General features: G+C 38.6%; 1 protein-coding gene across 4 annotated transcripts in view; it reads right to left on the bottom strand.

The window, feature by feature from the left end:
* Positions 1-4,124: 4,124 nt before the first annotated feature.
* The window catches only part of OPTN (optineurin), a 41,962-nt gene continuing 27,201 nt past the window's right edge, over positions 4,125-18,885 (bottom strand). For 3 of the 4 annotated variants that reach the window (XM_055543838.1, XM_055543837.1, XM_055543839.1), the window contains 7 exons: positions 18,570-18,685; positions 17,271-17,420; positions 16,814-16,907; positions 15,861-16,019; positions 12,446-12,576; positions 9,187-9,269; positions 4,125-4,694 (listed from right to left, as the gene is read on the bottom strand). In XM_055543838.1, the coding sequence (XP_055399813.1) occupies positions 4,570-4,694; positions 9,187-9,269; positions 12,446-12,576; positions 15,861-16,019; positions 16,814-16,907; positions 17,271-17,420; positions 18,570-18,685 (858 nt within the window). In that variant the 3' untranslated portion in view covers positions 4,125-4,569. The remainder of the gene's footprint in view (positions 4,695-9,186; positions 9,270-12,445; positions 12,577-15,860; positions 16,020-16,813; positions 16,908-17,270; positions 17,421-18,569; positions 18,686-18,885) is intronic. The other variant, XM_055543840.1, reaches the window with a different exon arrangement.

The following is an 18,885-nucleotide window of genomic DNA, read 5'->3' as shown; positions in this document are numbered from 1 at the left end:
GAAGATCCCCTGGATAAGGGAAGGGCAATCCACTCCAGTATTCTTGCCTGGGGAATTCCATGGACAGAAGAGCCTGGTGGGCTACAGTCCATAGGGTCACAAAGAGATGCAACTTAGCGACTAAAACAACATTGTCTAATGCTCTTTTTTTCTTATGCAGATCGGAGTTTCTGGTCTATATAATTTTCCTTTTCTCTGATAAACTTTTAACATTTCTTGCAAAGCTGGTCTACTGGCAACAGATTTCATCTGCCTACTTCTCCTTCACTTTTGAAGGATGATTTTCATACACACAGAATTCCAGGTTGGTGGTTTTTCACTCTTAGCTTTCTTGATTGTATGGTTGCTGAAGAGAGGTCTCATATATGTCTTATCCTTGCTCCTCTACAGGTAAGATTTTTTCCCTTCTGGCTTCTTTCAAAAAAATTTTGTTTGGTTTTGAATTTCTGCCTTTTGCACATGATATACTTAAGTGAAGATTTCTGGGGCATTTATCTCAAGTCATGTTCTCTGAGTTTCCTATATCTGTGGTTTGTGCCTGTAATTAATTTTTGAAAATCTTTAGCCATTATTACTTCAGACATTCCTCTGTCCCCTTCTCTCCTACCAGGTATTCTCACTGTACATTTGTTATGCTTTTTATAACTATCTCACATTTCTCGGATATTGTATTTTTAAATTTCTTGTTCTATTTGCTTTTCAGTTTTGGAAGTTTCTCATGATATTTCTTCAAGTTCACTGAGTCTTTCCTCAGCCATGGTCAGTCTTCTGATAAGCCCATCATAGGCATTCTTCATTTCTGTTACAGGATTTTTGATTTCTAGTGTTTTCTTTTGACTTTTTCTTAAGAGTTTCCATCTCTCTGCTTATATTACCCCTCTGTTCCTGCATTTTGTCATTTTCTTCCATTAAAGCCTATAGGATATTAATTGCAGTTGCTTTAAATTCACATTCTTATATTATTATGTCTGAGTTTGGTTATGATGCCTTCTCTATCTTTACAAACTGTGGGGTTTTTTTTTTTTTTTTTTGTCTTTCAGTTCAGTTCAGTTCAGTCGCTCAGTCATATCCGACTCTTTGCAACACCATGAACTGCAGCATGCCAGGCCTCCCTGTCCATCACCCACTCCCGGAGTTCACCCACACCCATGTCCATCTAGTCAGTGATGCCATCCAGCCATCTCATCCTCTGTCATCCCCTTCTCCTCCCGTCCCCAATCCCTCCCAGCATCAGTCTTTTCCAGAGAGTCAACTCTTTGCATGAGGTGGCCAAAGTATTGGAGTTTCAGCTTTAGCATCAGTCCTTCCAGTGAACACCCAGGACTGATCTCCTTGCAGTCTAAGGGACTCTCAAGAGTCTTCTCCAACACCACAGGTCAAAAGCATCAATTTTTGTCTTTAGTATGCTTTTTAATTTTTTGTTGAACACTGAACATGATGTACTAGGTGAAAAAGAACTGCAGTAGCAGGCCTTTAGTTTGGGCTTGTGTCTCTGGTGAGGAGCTGGGCCATGTTTGCTGTTTGCTGCGGCTGTAAGTGTCATGTTAAAATTTCCTCTGGTGTTCGCTTTTGTCTCCATTGTTGTCTCTGGGTTTCCTTACAGACTTCTTAGATAAAATTTAAGATTGTGCAATTCTTTCTGTTGTAACCCACTGTTATTATACAGGAGCCCTGTTGATGTGATGGTGAGGTGTAGTGGGGAGGGGACGCATTCTATAGGTCTATGATCACTCTTTTTTGTGAGACTGTGCCTCTGGGCAGTGACCTTTACAAGTATTTTCCCTCCTCCTTTGGTAAGAATAATAAGGCTAGAGGGGACAGAAGTTAGGTATATCTGTTTACCCGGGTTTCTTAGGCTCTGATAACTTCCCAGCAAGTTAGGCTCAGGTGAAAGAGTTTCCCTTGAGGGCAGGCCTTCTTAAGAAGAGCAGAATGTTCTGGTGTCTTTTTGAATGTCTACTTTTCCCCTTCCCCTGCTGCAATTATAGGGGAGTTTTTTTCTAATCTTTACTGTGAGAATCTGGTAGGGCTTGTGGAAGTAAAATTCACAAAAGTTCAGGGGTCCCCCCAAGACTCTGCTCCCTCTAGAGTTTGTAACTTTTGAGTTCATCCATGTGAGACTTTAGCAATTCTTCAATAATAGCTTTAAGTTTTTCTGCTTAGGTACTTGCTCTTACCGTGGTTTCTGCTTTTGAGACCTTGGTCCTCTAATCAGTGATGCTCTATGCCTGTCTGTCTGTCCAATTTGGGAACATAGGTTTGCCCTGTGGCCTCAGATCTCTGAAGGATTTAAAAAGCATTGATGACTTTAAGTTTGTTCAGTTTTTCTTCTTATTGTAAGGATAGGAGTGATCATGTTCAAACTCCTTACATAGCAGACCAGATCAAAATTACTTTTACATGTAATATCTGAAGACCGAATTTTGTAAAATTATTACATGTGACATTTGCATTTGCTCATGAAGGAGATCAGCCCTGGGATTTCTTTGGAAGGAATGATGCTAAAGCTGAAACTCCAGTACTTTGGCCACCTCATGCAAAGAGTTGATTCATTGGAAAAGACTCTGATGCTGGGAGGGATTGGGGGCAGGAGGAGAAGGGGACGACAGAGGATGAGATGGCTGGATGGCATCACTGACTCGATGGACGTGGATCTGGGTGAACTCCAGGAGTTGGTGATGGACAGGGAGGCCTGGCGTGCTGCGATTCATGGGGTCGCAAAGAGTCAGACACAACTGAGCGACTGATCTGATCTGGTCTGATTCATATTTCTTCATAGTTCCCATCTTTCTATTATTCCCATTAAGCCACACAAGGCTACAGCATGGCTAAACTTCCAATGAGGTATATGGTAACCTAGAACAAGACCTTTGAAGATGAAATTAATGGAACAAGACATGTGCAGATTTTACAAGTTGTTTACCAACTGTTTGAGTCCCCCCAAACAATAGCCTTAATTTAACTTCACCATATGAACTTGCCTTCACCTGCAGTCCTAATTACCAAGGGAACAATTTGATGCCAGATTTAATAAGCACATTCACACTGTTACTTCCCATTGGGATCAGATTAATATTTTTACTTGAACAAAGCAAAAGGGTATTGCCAGTAACTTAAGGGTGGAACCATTTGGTTTGTTTTCTATTTAGGATACTATAGAAATTTATCTACTCCAATATAAAATAATAAGGAAAAAAATTTTAAACTAGAAACTATAAATAAGAAATTAAAATTTTAATAGTTATTTTAGAAATGTCTTAAACAAACATTCTCCCTGGGGTCAGGTAGGGGACTCTAAATTACTATTGAATTTGTGCAATGTGTTCTATTGTAATGAAGCTGTAATTACCTGTTTTAATTCCTGTTTAAAAAAAAAAAAAATATATATATATATATATATACACACACATATACACACACACACAAGTCAGGTTTGTCTAGGAGAAAGTCTTAGGACAAAGCCAAACAGAGGAGATTTTAAACTTTTCTCTTAAATTTTTTAGTATATAGATACATAAGGACATTAATAACTTCTAAGCATGGCCCAATATTAGCTCATCTTGGTAAACTATATTTATAAAGTATGGCAAAGCCCTATCTTTCCATCTTCCTAGAAAGAACAATTTCTAATTCAAACAACACTTACTGGTCTCTAATAAAGAGATTTTGCTTATATTCATGGAATTAACAAGACAGATCTGAATAAGTATTAAATTTATGTGAAGCTGAATACAGAAAACACATCCTGTGAAATTAGCTAACCATATATGAACAATGTGTAAGACTCATAAGCAAAATTTTGTGGTAACTATTTTTGTGAATATGAATATAGAGCCTGGTCCAGGAAGAAAATTGATAGCCATTCTTTTTAGAAATTCATAAACTATCTACTCTATAGTAGATAACATGTACCTGCATCACAAGGGAAGGAAAAGGGGACTTTACACTGTGGATGGTTACATGAAATCCAGTGAACCTACTGTATCTGCTTTGTGTAGACCAGTAGTTTTTCACTTGTCCTGATGATCAAAGCTCACAGGGCTCATCTGAAAAGAGCCACATCATAACTTTGGTGCTGTGCTTGAAATAAAACTGTAAGATATATACACAACCCCAAACAGATCTGTCTTAAATGGATAAAGAAAGATAACAATATAATTTATTTAAAAATACTTCAAAAACACTTTTCTCGATTAAATCTGTGACCACGTCATTTTTCCTGCCTCCTTAGAAGGTTCTAATCAGTGAGGCGTCTTCCATCTTACTACCGCCTTTACTCCATCCACGATGTCACACGCTTATTACCTGCATGAACAGTTCAGTGCTCACATCAACTAAATATTAAAAACAATGAGCCTATTATCAGAAGAGTGGTACGCTAAAGATTCTATTTTGCGAATTAAGGAAATGTGCCCCAAAATGTCCTTTATAGAACATGATTTTTCTTTCTCCTAAAATAAAAATAATGAGCCAAAATAGTTGCATGAAACAAATGACACAAAAGTACAACTTTTGGAGGAAAAAAAAATGAGATTTACCAACAGCTTGGGGGAGGTAAAAGGTCAACACTTAAATGATACAGTCCGTAACATGAATCAGTAGTGTATCTATGTCAGGCAGAACTTCTCCACATTTGGGGCAAGAATGAATTGGAATATTTTGTTGCTGCTGCAGCCAGTTTCTATCCTCGGCTCCTGGGAAGAAGCATTAAATGAAATGTTAATCCATTCCTTCCATAGGTCAAGCAGTTTTTAATAACAGATGGTTAATTTTAATGTTCAGGTAAACTTTGTAATCAATACCTCATGGGAAAGGAACACAGGTTTTCAGTCTTTAACTGAAGTAATCTATACACACAGAAAAAAAATCTCCAGAAGCAGTGCCCGCTTCCCTGTGATATTAGCATTTAGCCTGTGTTCCAGGTTCTAGGTATATGAAAACATGTGGTTTCAGTTCCAGGTACAGGACAATACATGTTCTAGTGAAAACTAGGATATTTGAGGGAAGAAAAGAGATGAGGATGTAAGCGAAAGGGAAGGAGAGAATGTGGAGAAGACTGCGAGCAGAACACTGAGAGGGATCCGGGAACAGCAGGTACCTTCTCAGAAGCGGAGACAACAATTAGGGTCATTCAGCAGTTGTGTTTGAGCACCTGGGGCTGGGCCAGAGAGATACAGACATGATGGGGACATCAGGCAAGAAAAGTGAGTGACAGGTGTGGGGTGTGCGAGAAGCGCCATGGTTGGTTTCCTGGGAGGGCAGAGAAGGGCTCAGACTGCTTGATGCAGACAGGCTCCCCTGATGAGATCAATTCCACATGTGAGAGGAGTTTTAAGAATGAAGAGTTATCCAGGCAAAGGAAGTGAGAAGGGACTGAAGAAAGAGTCCTGTCATTTCCCTCAATTTTGGAGTTGGACTGAGGTTCAGGTCTAAATCAAAGAATGCTTGATGTATGACAGAAATCAAAATAATACTGTAAAACAAACATCAACAATTAAAAATAAATAAATATATAAAAAAAGAATGCTTTAAACAAGCCTTGACTGTTGGCAGGTCCCACATGTGTGAACCATACTCCATGCAGGAAATGATTTCTGGCTCCCAGGACACCTCTTGGATCTGACCTTGCTGCACTGATGCAAACCATTTTTAGCTTTTTAGCATCTCCGCCCAGGTCTCTAGACTTGTTCAGGTCCCCCCAAATGTTTGTTTTTGAAGATGATAGTGGAGGTAACGTTTAACATTATCTACTTCTGAGCGTATTATTTGAATTGAATAACACGGGAGACTATTATGGATAGTTGGTGTCCAGCAAACTTTAGAAGCAACTTTGAATAGAAATACTGATCACAAGGCATGATTTCTGGAGCAGTGGGCTTGCTAATGGTCTCATTGTTTTAGATCAGGGGCAGTAAACTTTTCCTGTAAAGGGCCGGATAATAAATATTCCAGGCTTTACAGGTCATAAATTTCTGGCATAACTACTCAACTCTGCCATTGTTGCAAGAAAGTAGCCAGACAGTATGTCAACAAGAGAGTATGACTATGTTGCAATAAAACTTTACTTAGTCAAACAGCTGACAGACCAATTTTGGCCTGTAGGCTGCAGTTTGTCAAAATCTGCTCTAGATGACAACTAGCCACTTATCAGGGACTGTTATTCATCCCTTTAAACTTTATGGCATCCGTTGGCACCTTTCTTTTTATCCTGAAACCCTGTCTAGGTTTCAAGATGCAGACTTGGGTGGGCTGTTGTTATCCCTCAGCTAATGGTTCCCTCCACCTCCTGGCTCTTCACTGTAAAATAAACTTAGTCAGTTTTCCTTATTTACACACCACACTCATTTCTGCCTTTGCTCTTTTATTCTCATACAGAAGTTATGGCTTCCAGGTGAAGCTTACAGTCACATCTTTCCAAGGCCTTTCTCAAGCCTCCTGGCCCTTTGGTGTCAGTCATCCTTTCCTCTTATCTCCAGCACTATTATTTCTGTCCCTTACTTGTTATATTATGAATTCATCTTGTTACATGCATATCCTGTCTAACTAGACCACAGGCTTTCACGGATCTGACCGTGCTTTATGCTCGCCTGTTCCCTCATGCTCAGCCAAGTGCCCTAGGCCAGAGAAGACACTTACATGGCTGCAGAGGACAACCATGATGAAATAACACTGAGAGGAGTTATACTGTTTAAGGCTGCTATGTTAGGAAACAAACCAAAAATTTTAGGACAATCTCTGTTTGGAATATTGTTACTTATATGACCAAAAACTTATTAGGATAATTATGAATACATTTGTATTTTGTGGCGAGTTTTAGATTATAAATAGACATCAAGAGTGTTTGGTCAGTTTTTTTTTTCCCCCTAAGTGTAAATAGATATTTGCCTTATATAGTTATGAGAAAGAAAAATTTTCCCGAGAAATCTAGGTGTAAGAACTGTCCTTTTTTTGAACCAAGACAATCTTGGAGGCACTTATAGATATATGGGTATTCCTAGGATATTTAAATTCAGGTTAGAGAAAAGGCCTGGCAGTGCACTAGTGGGCAGACGCAGCTTTCTCTTCTGATCCTAAAAAATGCCTAAGGCTAAAATTTAGACCAGTCCCTGTGCTCCTTCTGGGTACCCCCCTGCACCACCCCCCCCCCACCACCAGGTGGTGCTAGTGGTAAAGAACCTGCCTGCCAACGTGGGTTCAATCCTTGGGCTGGGAAGATCCCCTGGAGGAGGAGATGGCAACCCACTCCAGTATTCTTGCCTGGAATATCCCATGGATTGAGGAGCCTGGCGGGCTACAGTCCTTAGGGTCGCAAACAGTGGGACACAACTGAAGTGACTTAGCATGCACTGTGCTCCTTCTGCATATGCCCCATGAATACACCTTTTTGGAATTTTTTTTTTTATGTGTATTTTTAACCTGAATCTCTACCTCTAATATTTACTTTAATCTATTTTTTCACGTAAAAGGACTTTGGCAGCGGCATGTTGGCAGAGACAGGTGGTAGAAGGGATGCTCAGAAAAATTTGCTGTAATTTAACAATTAACTATAATGGCACCCCACTCCAGTACTCTTGCCTGGAAAATCCCATGGACGGAGGAGTCTGGTAGGCCACAGTCCATGGGGTCGCTAAGAGTCGGACACGACTGAGCGACTTCACTTTCACTTTTATGCATTGGAGAAGGAAATGGCACCCCACTCCAGTACTCTTGCCTGGAAAATCTCATGGACGGAGGAGCCTGGTGGGCTGCAGTCCATGGGGTCGCTAAGAGCTGGACACGACTGAAGCGACTTAGCAGCAGCATACATACTATATTGCTTCCTTGCTGTTGATAACAACACTGATAGTTCCTTTTCAATAGTCAGTTGGTATGTGGAAGGGATTCAGACTGATCTAGCATTAAAAAAATTAAGAATCAGTTTTATGTAAAATTTAGATAACATCTTTTTTTTTTTTATAACATGTAATCAAATCAGATAACATCTGATTCTTCTTAGTGGCATTGCTATTAACCTTTCATCTAGCTATGTCAGTCTTTGATCCTTTGACTATTAAGTTTTTTCCTATCTAGACTCAAGGATAATACTTCCCTTTCAGTGACATAATTTACTATAAATGACAGAACGTTATTCCTGGAGTATTAAAACCATGTAATAAACACAGCACTATATTTTGTATAAGTATTATGATCAATTTCACTCAGGGAATTAAAATCTGGATATAGAACATAGTGACAGGCTTATTACATGCAGTACTGTGTAGTGGCAAAGAGTAAAGATAACCTTGGGCTCCATGTTCAGTTCTTCCCCTTAGAAGCCTTGTGATCCTGGGCTGATGGAATTTTGTGAGGATCAGATGAAGTAATTTGTATGAAGGGATCAGCATAGCACCAGCACATAGTAAACTCTCAATAAATGGTAACCTTACTATGTGTATAACACCAGGTATTGGGTGAGGATATCAGCTCTGTAGGAGCTTATTTAATAGAGTACTTACATGCATATTTAGATCACATAAGTAACTATAAAATAGCAGATAAGTACTGGAACAGAAATAAAGTACTTTGGAAATTCAGGAGGGAAAGGTCACATTCTGTGGGATTCATGGGGATGGTATTTGAGATGGGTTTTAAAGATGGGATATTCTTGCCTGGAAAATCCCATGGATGGAGGAACCTGGTAGGCTACAGCCCATGGGGTCGCAAAGAGTCGGACACGACTAAGTGACTTCACTTTCACTTTCACTTTAAAGATGGGGTAAGAGTTCACTGGAAAGAGACTGTAGGAAGAGAGAGATGAATAAGGAAGGGCCTCTATATGAAGGATACCACATAAGCAAGTGCACATAGGTGTATAAGTTCAGGACAAGTTCAAGGAACAGGGAGTGATTCTGTTGGCTAATATCCATAGGGGAACACAGTGAGAGAAGGCTCAGAATTTTGGCTATGCCAAGTGTTAACTGCCAATGTGAAGAGTCTGGTCTGGATTCAGGAGGGAATGGATGGAGTTTGGGGTACTCTGGAAATAAGACTGATTTTTGCTGTATTTTTGGTAACTTGACCTGGAATATATAGAATGTAGTGAGATTTTAGTGTATATAAAATGTAGTGAAATTTTCCTTCAAGCAACTTCTTCACAGGATAGCAAACCCATGGAACCTCTACAACTTGGTATCACACGTGACTCACCTCTTTGAACGAGATAAGCCTGCTGGTCAGCGTCACTTGCTCTTGCCCCGTGACGGCTCTGCATTTCCATCAAGGTCTGCCTGCTGGGATAAAAAGCAATGTTACCTGTGAAACCTTGAAATATGACAACATTAAGCAGGCATTCAACAGAAGTGTGAGAAAAAAGAGGTAAACTACAAAGCCAAGGTTCATAGAAACCAGAACTTATGAGTAATTTGAGTTTTAAATATCACTGGCACTAGGACTGCTGCTGCTGCTGCTAAGTCGCTTCAGTTGTGTCCGACTCTGTGCGACCCCATAGACGGCAGCCCACCAGGCTTCCCCGTCCCTGGGATTCTCCTGGCAAGAACACTGGAGTGGGTTGCCATTGCCTTCTCTGGCACTAGGACACAATGTAGTAAATATGATTTTTAAAAAATCAGGAAATAAACAGAATGTCAATCAATGGAAAATAGGCTGAAAAAAAGTGGCATATTTCTAAAGCAGGACACAACAGAGCAAACAATGAATTAAATCTGCATATACACACAGATTTTTATATATATATAGTTCAAAATAAGTTATCTATATAAAACAAGTTGTAGAATAATACCTTTAGTGACAATTTTGTAACCTATGCACCTTGTTCTAAGAAATTAATATTACCTTGTTTTAAGATATTATATAGGTGTGTATATACACAAAAATACAAAACAGCTGGAGATGCTACACACAAGTTCCAAGCACTGTGGGAGAGGGAGAGAGGATTATACTGAGGGGTAGGGAGAAAGGAGACTGCAACTTCATCTACAGTTCTTTTTCTTCTTTTTATAAAATATACTTTAAGCAAATAAAAGAAATATTAGTAACTGTCAATCCTCGATGGGTACATATTGCCTTCCCTGGTGGCTCAAATGGTAAAGAATCCACCTGCTATGTTCATGGATTGGAAGAATCAATATAGTGAAAATGAGTATACTACCCAAAGCAATCTATAGATTCAATGCAATCTCTATCAAGCTACCAACAGTATTCTTCACAGAGCTAGAACAAATAATTTCACAATTTGTATGGAAATACAAAAAACCTCGAATAGCCAAAGCGATCTTGAGAAAGAAGAATGGAACTGGAGGAATCAACCTGCCTGACTTCAGTCTCTACTACAAAGCCACAGTCATCAAGACAGTATGGTACTGGCACGAAGACAGAAATATAAATCAATGGAACAAAATAGAAAGCCCAGAGATAAATCCACGCATCTATGGACACCTTATCTTTCACAAAGGAGGCAAGAATATACAATAGAGAAAAGACAATCTCTTTAACATTTGGTGCTGGGAAAACTGGTCAACCACTTGCAAAAGAATGAAACTAGAAAACTTTCTAACACCATACACAAAAATAAACTCAAAATGGATTAAAGATTTAAACGTAAGACCAGAAACTATAAAACTCCTAGAAGAGAACATAGGCAAAACACTCTCTGACATAAACCACAGGAGGATCCTCTATGACCCACCTCCCAGAATATTGGAAATAAAAGCAAAAATAAACAAATGGGACCTAATTAAAATTAAAAGCTTCTGCACAACAAAGGAAACTATAAGCAAGGTGAAAAGACAGCCTTCAGAATGGGAGAAAATAATAGCAAATGAAGCAACGGACAAAGAATTAATCTCAAAAATATACAAGCAACTCCTGCAGCTCAATTCCAGAAGAATAAATGACCCAATCAAAAAGTGGGCCAAAGAACTAAACAGACATTTCTCCAAAGAGGACATACAGATGGCTAACAAACATATGAAAAGATGCTTGACATCACTCATTATCAGAGAAATGTAAATCAAAACCACAATGAGGTACCATTTCATGCCAGTCAGAATGGCTGCTATCCAAAAATCTACAAGCAATAAATGCTGGAGAGGGTGTGGAGAAAGGGGAACCCTCTTACACTGTTGGTGGGAATGCAAACTAGTACAGCCACAGTGTGGAGATACCTTAAAATACTGGAAATAGAACTGCCATATGACCCAGCAATCCCACTGCTGGGGATACACACTGAGGAAACCAGAACTGAAAGAGACAAAAGTACCCCAATGTTCATCGCAGCACTGTTTATAATAGCCAGGACATGGAAGCAACCTAGATGTCCATCAGCAGATGAATGGATAAGAAAGCTGTGGTACATATACACAATGGAGTATTACTCAGCCATTAAAAAGAATACATTTGAATCAGTTCTAATGAGGTGGATGAAACTGGAGCCTATTATACAGAGTGAAGTAAGCCAGAAAGAAAAACACCAATACAGTATACTAATGCATGTATATGGAATTTAGAAAGATGGTAACGATAACCCTGTATGCGAGACAGCAAAAGAGACACAGATGTATAGAACAGTCTTTTGGACTCTGTGGGAGAGGCTGAGGGCAGGATGATATGGGAGAATGGCACTGAAACATGTAAATTATCACATGTGGAACGAATCACCAGTCCAGGTTCAATGCATGATACAGGGCGCTCGGGGCTGGTGCACTGGGATGACCCAGAGGGATGGGATGGGGAGGGATGTGGGAGGGGGGTTCAGGATGGGGAACACATGTACACCCATGGCAGATTCATGTCAATGTATGGCAAAACCAATAAACTATTGTAAAGTAAAATAAATAAATAAAACTGAAAAAAAAAAAAGAATCTACCTGCAATGCAGGAGACCTGAGTTCGATCCCTGGGTCAGGAAGATCCCCTCAGGGGACCTTGCCTAAGGAAATGGCAACCCACTCCAGTATTCCTGCCTGGAGAATTCCATCAACAGAGGAGCCTGGTGGGCTATAGTCCATGGGGTTGCAAAGAGTCAAACATGACTGAGCAACTAACATACACACTTTGGTGTGTGTTATTTTATTCTCTGTATTTTTCTGTTTCTTACTCCTCTATATTTTGTTCTCAAAGGAAATTTTTAAAGATAGAAGTAATTTTAGCAGTATTTTCTTGTAAAACATATTACAGAATTACTTAAAGTATCAGGAATATTTCATCCATGACAATGACAGGATATGACTGGAACCCAGATTATTATGTTTTTACAATTTATCTAGAAGCAGAAACTCAATCAGGTTCCCACAAGATACTGCCAAGCCTTTTAAAGTAAACCAAGTGTCAGGAATACCGTCAGGCCAGGTGTACTCAAAGCGAGTCTTGTAGCTCAAACAGCTAAAACACTGTGGGTCCCTCTCCCACAACCTGGGTAATCTGTGCTCCAAGTCTTTCCCTCATTTACCTGCCTCCATCTTCAAAAGCATTGTTTTCTTTCAGTAGAACTGCCAGCTGCAATGCCAGCTGCTCCTTTTCTTCATGAATCTTCTCTCTTGCTGCTCTTTCAGCATGAAAATCAGAACAATAAACCTCCATCTGTTAGAGGGAAAAAAAAAGAGAAGTTACTACCCAGACAAATGTGGATTCTCTACAGCCTAACTGCTGATAAGTAGAAGAGGCTGTGCTACATCCTGTGACACGTCTTACAAATATTAATAACAGGTACATGCTCCTGCTAGAAACCAGTGTAATGACCATGACCATGTGAGTGAGCCATCCTGAAAACAGATCTTCAAGTCCATCCTGAGTATAGCCTCATGAGAGACCCTGAGTCAGAATCACCCAGCTAAGCTGCTCCCGGATTCCAGATCCATAGCAACTGAGATAATAAAAGCTTGTTGCTTTAGCTGCTTCATTAGGAGAATAATCTGTTACCTCTAAATAAATAAATATTATGCTATAATATGTAATTTCTTCACTGTTATAAAATTATAAAGTAAAAATGAATGCCTTCATAGTGAACTGAGCATTATTTTAATACCAATTTTTAACTTTCTATATTTTCAATTAGGTTTTCCTTTTCAGATTTAGTGGTTCTAGGATATATTTTTTATCCATTATTTTAAAAAGTTAATAAAAATTTAAATATTCTAATCACAATTTTAGTTGCCAGAAAAAGTATGAAACAGATCATTTTAAGGGACTTCCTACCATTTGTGACTGATCTAACATTTTATAGTTTTCATTGGTAGATCATGGGCTTTTTTTGAGTCAGACATAAATCTGTGTTAGAATCTCATTTCCATCAAGTCATTAAGTTTGAGCCAGTAAAAACTAGGCCTTTGTTTTGTCCAACTCTATATCCCCAACATTGCTTTTAATTACATAAGCAATGAGGTGGTAGGAAGACTAATTCTGCTGCTGCTGCTGCTAAGTTGCTTCAGTTGTGTCCGACTCTGTGCGACCCCATAGATGGCAGCCCACCAGGCTCCCCGTCCCTGGGATTCTCCAAGCAAGAACAATGGAGTGGGTTGCCATTTCCTTCTCCAATGCATGAAAGTGAAAAGTAAAAGTGAAGTCGCTCAAAGACTAACTCTACCAGACATCAAAACATTTGTCAGGCCCAATCAAAGGAAATATCTGAAAAAGCTCAAGTTGAAATTCTATTCCTGAAGAAATAAAACCAAAGCTGTAAAAAGTGAAAGTTGCCAGTCATGTCTGACTGTTTGCGACCCTGTGGACTATATATGCCATGGAATTCTCAAGGCCAGAATACTGGGAAATGGTAGGATAGCCCTTCCCTTTTCCAAGGGATCATCCCAACTCAGGGATTGAACCCAGGTCTCCCACATCGCAAGTATATTCTTTATCAGGTAAGACACTAGGGAAACTCCAGAATACTGGAGTGGGTAGCCCATCCCTTCTCCAGCGGATCTTCCCAACCCAGGAATTGAACCAGGGTCTCTTGCATTGCAGGTGGATTCTTTACCAGCTGCGCTACCAGGGAAGCCTATAACTACAGTATCAGGCCCAATCAAACAATCAAAGAAAATAAGTAAAAGAGCTCAGGTTGAAATTCTAGTCCTATAGAAATAAAACTAAAGCTGTAAGTCCATTCAACCACTTCTATGCCACTATGGGCAGCAGGTAATGAGTATGTATATAGGGAATAGTAAACTTCTGGTATTGTTACATTGAAAATAATCTGTTTATCAGTTTGGCAAATGTTTAAAAGAGTAATGCAAGGATGTAGGGAAATAGGGGCTTTCAGCTACTTTTGGTGAGCAAAAAATTTTGATTATGCACTTCTGGAAGACAACTTAGAAATAGTTATTTAACTTAAAAACAATCTAACCCAATAACCCAACCATTCCATTTCCATATCTTACTAGAGATTCCACAAATGCACAAAGATATACATACCAGAATGTTCAGTTCAGCATTGTTGATAGAAAGCAAAAATATTGGTACAAGCTACATGTCCATTAATAGAGGGCTGGTTAAATATATCAGGGTAATGCACATTTTGGACACCATACAACTGTTTTAAAAAGTACATATGGCTGTGAATAATAACATGGAGAGATATCCAAGATAGGTCAGGAATGAAAAAGTAGTACAATATGTATGGCATGATCCCGGTTTTAATTACACAAGCAATGAGGTGGTAGGAAGACTAACTCTACCAACATCAAAACATTTGATTATTTATAATGAGACAGTATGTACCAGACCAACAATGTACAAACAGCCCAATGGAACAGTGTAGAATCCAGAAATAGACCTGTGGGTACATTGACATAATATGTGACAGAGAGGGCAACAGAGTCCTTAAGAAAAGATGACCTTTTAAATAAATGGTTCCAAATGGATATTCATGTAGGAAAAAAAAATATGAATCTTTACCCTTACTTCACTGCATATAGAAAAGCTAACTTCAGATATTTTTGTATCTTAATGTAAAAGACAAAACCATTAATCTTTTAGAAGTCAACACAGGAGAATATATTCATAGCCTCGAGGTAACGAAAGCTTTTAAAACAGGACACAGAAGTACTATAATCAAATGAAAAGACTGATAAACTAGATTACGTTAAAATTAAGAATTCTGTTCATCAAAAGACATGCTCATGAGTGGAAAGGCAAATCACAGAGTGAAGAAATCTGCAAAAAGCACTGGCAAGGGCTTATATCTGGAATATATAAAGAACTCCTATAAAATTAAGAAAAAGCCAGCAAACCAGAAGAAAACTGGGCAAAGACCTGATCAGGCACTTCACAAAAGGAGATCCTTAAAAGTCCAGTAAACATTTCAAAAAGTACACTTTCAAACCAGCAGGGAAATGCAGATTAAATGAGACACCATTATAAACCCAACAGAATGGTTAAAAATTAAAATCCTGATAATACAAGTGTGGGTCAAGGTGGATGTAGGGCAATAGGAACTCTCTGCTGACGGGAGTGAAAACTGGTAGGTAGATCCACTCTGCAAACCTCTTTGGCATAATCAGTGAACACTGAGTAACCTGCCTACTCTAGGAACAAGCAGTTTTGCTCCTAGGTGTGTACCCAAAAGAAATGAGTGCACAGATGAATACAGAGACTTGCGTAAGAATGTCAGGGCAACATTAAACACCAAGCCCCAAGCTGGGAATGATCCAGCTGTCCATCAACTGTAGAATGGATAAATTCAATGAGCAGTACACTTAGAAGTGGTATGCTTTCCACATGTGATAAACTTCAGTAAAAAGGTTTTTTGAAAATATATTAGCAGAAATAGTGTTAAATCAAAAAAATATATCTTAAGCACCACCACTTTCCTGTTTGAGAATATAATCAAAGTTGGCTTCCCTCAGCTCACTCTTGGGAACGAAGCCTACCTGAGCCCTGAGGACAGCCATGGTCTCCAGGTCCTTCTCCTGCTTGGCAATGGTCTGCTTCATCCCATCCATTTGGAGCTGCTTGGAAGCCAGGGCCTTCTCTGCCAGTTCCAGCTTTCCACTCAGTTCCTGCAGCACCACCTTATCCACTTTTTCTGACTGAAAAAGATAAGCTTATTCTGGACTTGGTTTTGAAATAATTCAACTTATTTTAATAAAATGTAACATGAAGGCTTAAATTAAAAATTTACGAGATCTTTAGAGAGGAACCATATTCTAGGAAAATTAAACGAAAAACAAAGTATATTTCTAAGAATATAAAGTCAAAGACCCCTTCTAATTCAAAGGTCCCCTGGTCTTTACTTATTCCCACTTTACTGAGGTAAAACTGACAAAATTGTAAAATATTTGAAGTGTAAAACGTGATGATTTGATATACATATACACTGTGAAAAGGTTCCCCCAATCTGGTTAATTAACTCATCTCTCATTCTGACGTATCTATCCATGGTGTTTAAACTATCACACCATGCTGGGGACATTATTACTAAGTTAAGTTGCAGCCCAAGAAGTCCAGGGTCTCAAGTTCACTGACAGAGGCAAGCTAGCCTTGTGAGAGCTCCCAGCAGCAGTCTTACTATACATCCATTACTCACGTAGAAGCCCATACTCAGCTCTCCTGCAAACTCACCCACCATTAGAAATGCTAACAGCTTACTCCATGACCATAAGGCGTGCACCCCATCTTTGACTACATGGCACATTATACATATGTGGCAGGAGTTATGAACCCTTAGACACAAGAAATCAATTACTGATATAAATGGAAAAAAAAAAACCTTTGAAACCAGACTTAGTTAAGGAGTAACACAACTACCTCATATATTTACATAAAACATTCAATAGTTCCATTCACTACTAGGCTATGAAAATAATTTTTTTTCTATGAGTACCTCTCTCCTTTTCAGTTCCTCAATTGTCTTCAGCGCATTATTGTATTCTTGAAGAAGCCTGTTGTGTGTCAACTGTAGAGTGCCTAATCTGGACCTATTTAAAAAGAAATTAAAAAGGAAATCTTGGGGAAAATACATCGAAACTTAGTCTTGCCTCCCAACTTTCTTCTGAACACTCAAGTAGCAAAATCTCTTCCACCTTTATAATCCCACCACCTACTAGCATATTCTTACTCTCAAAGAAAATGATTTTTCTTCAAATAATCAAGATAGACTACAAATAATTTTCATAATTGTTAAAATAAAACTTAAATTTTATCTCTTCAGAAAAGTCTACTAATTCTCCTTCAAATAAACAAAAGACAAAAAATAAATTTATTCTCAAATGATTCCAACCGCATAAAACTGCTCTTCTATCTTCTTTCAGCAAGTAGCCATCCAGTCATGGCACACTCACTTTTCATCTTCTGTTTTAGCTTGTTCCATTTTGATTTCTGATCGCATGCTTTCCACTTGGAGCTCTAACTTTTTGTTTTTATAAACCAGCTCTTGTTTTTCATTCAGCTCTGATGGGCTTGCAGAATTTTTCCTTTCAAGGGCCTGACATCTAAGAGAGAGCAAAATTTCATGAGGACAAACAATGCGCCTTCACATTTCTCAGTGGCTTTTAAACAGATTCTCAGATTATGTAGCAAATACAAAGAATTTCATGATGACATTCTTCAAAAATTTAACAGTACAAAATTAAATATTTTATCCTTCCTGCTTTTTTACTAGAAGTATTTCTGAACTGTTATGACTGAATATAAAAATATACAGATTTTTATAGAAGTTTATAGGCTCTGTCAAGTACAAAAAATATGGTTTCTGATCAAGATTCAGTAGGAGAGAAGGAAGTACTTTAAATCCTTTTAAAGATCAGACTGAGAATTTCAATGTAACAAGAGCAAAATGAGCCAATTGCTGCTGTGTGTAAGGCATTAATGCAAAAAGCATGTTAAACATTAGCTTACTTAATACAAAGTTTGAGTTATGACACACAGTTTACAAATGATAAAACTGAGGCACAGAGAGGTTAAATAAATAACTTGTCCAAGGTAATACCACAAATAAGGGGTAAATCTGTATTTCAACCTGGGTCTGTTTATCCAAAGTCCTTTGCATCAGCTGCTATGCTGTCCGTAATACTGTATAGCCTTGGTCAGTGTAACTCCACAGAAACATACATTTGTATATTGTGCTGGAAATATGCTTGCCAATTAATCTAAGAGAGCAACATCAACTTAGCTTTTCTAAATTTGGGGCAACTCCTTACATCAAAAGAAACAAGCAGATGCAAAATTCTCTCAATTTAGATATTAGCCTTTATAACTGATAGAAAATCAAGTTTTTTTTCCCCCTAAACCTCATTCAGGTTCTTCTTGCCCTTTGTAGTTTTCTTTTATGTTTGTTCACATCAATGCTGTCAGCTTACATAAGTCACAGGAAGTCTGGCTCACTTTTTTTCCAGGTCCTCATATATGCTTAAAATGCCCCCAAAAAGCAGAATCAGAGTCCCCTGGGTCCATTCCCCCAAGGACTTCATGGTTATATATTAACCAGAACATTGGTGTTTTCTGAATTCATATTTCAAGTAGGTGTCTTTTTCTTTTACTCAGTAGTAACACAGTAACAAAACGATGTTTTTGTATATTGATATATTTTGTTAAACAGTACACTTTTTGAAGGGGGGGTAAACATTATCTCTCATTCTTACTTTTCTTGAAGTCTCTTCTTCATTAGCTCAGCTTCACTGAGTTTCGTGTGAGCTTCCTGAAGCTCCTTAAACAGGGTTGTCACCTGAAGGTTCAGTGTTTCCACTTCACTTCCAATCTGTCATCCAGGAAATCCCAAACATGCACTTATTAGAACTTAAATGAACCTCTTTGTGAGGAAACAGTGTGAACCAGTGGCGTCTAACTAAGCCTGTGAACTGATTAAACTTTTGGCACTTAATGCCCCCAATATCTTGCATGGAAAAAAAAAAAAAAAGCTTTGGATACAACTCTGTTTCCTCGTAGAGCATTAACTGA

This window comes from Bubalus kerabau, chromosome 13 (assembly GCF_029407905.1).
Source record: "Bubalus kerabau isolate K-KA32 ecotype Philippines breed swamp buffalo chromosome 13, PCC_UOA_SB_1v2, whole genome shotgun sequence".
In the NCBI taxonomy this organism is placed as follows: domain Eukaryota; kingdom Metazoa; phylum Chordata; class Mammalia; order Artiodactyla; family Bovidae; genus Bubalus; species Bubalus kerabau.
The sequence above is the reverse complement of the archived record's forward strand: the minus strand, read 5'-3'. Positions and strand labels throughout refer to the sequence as shown.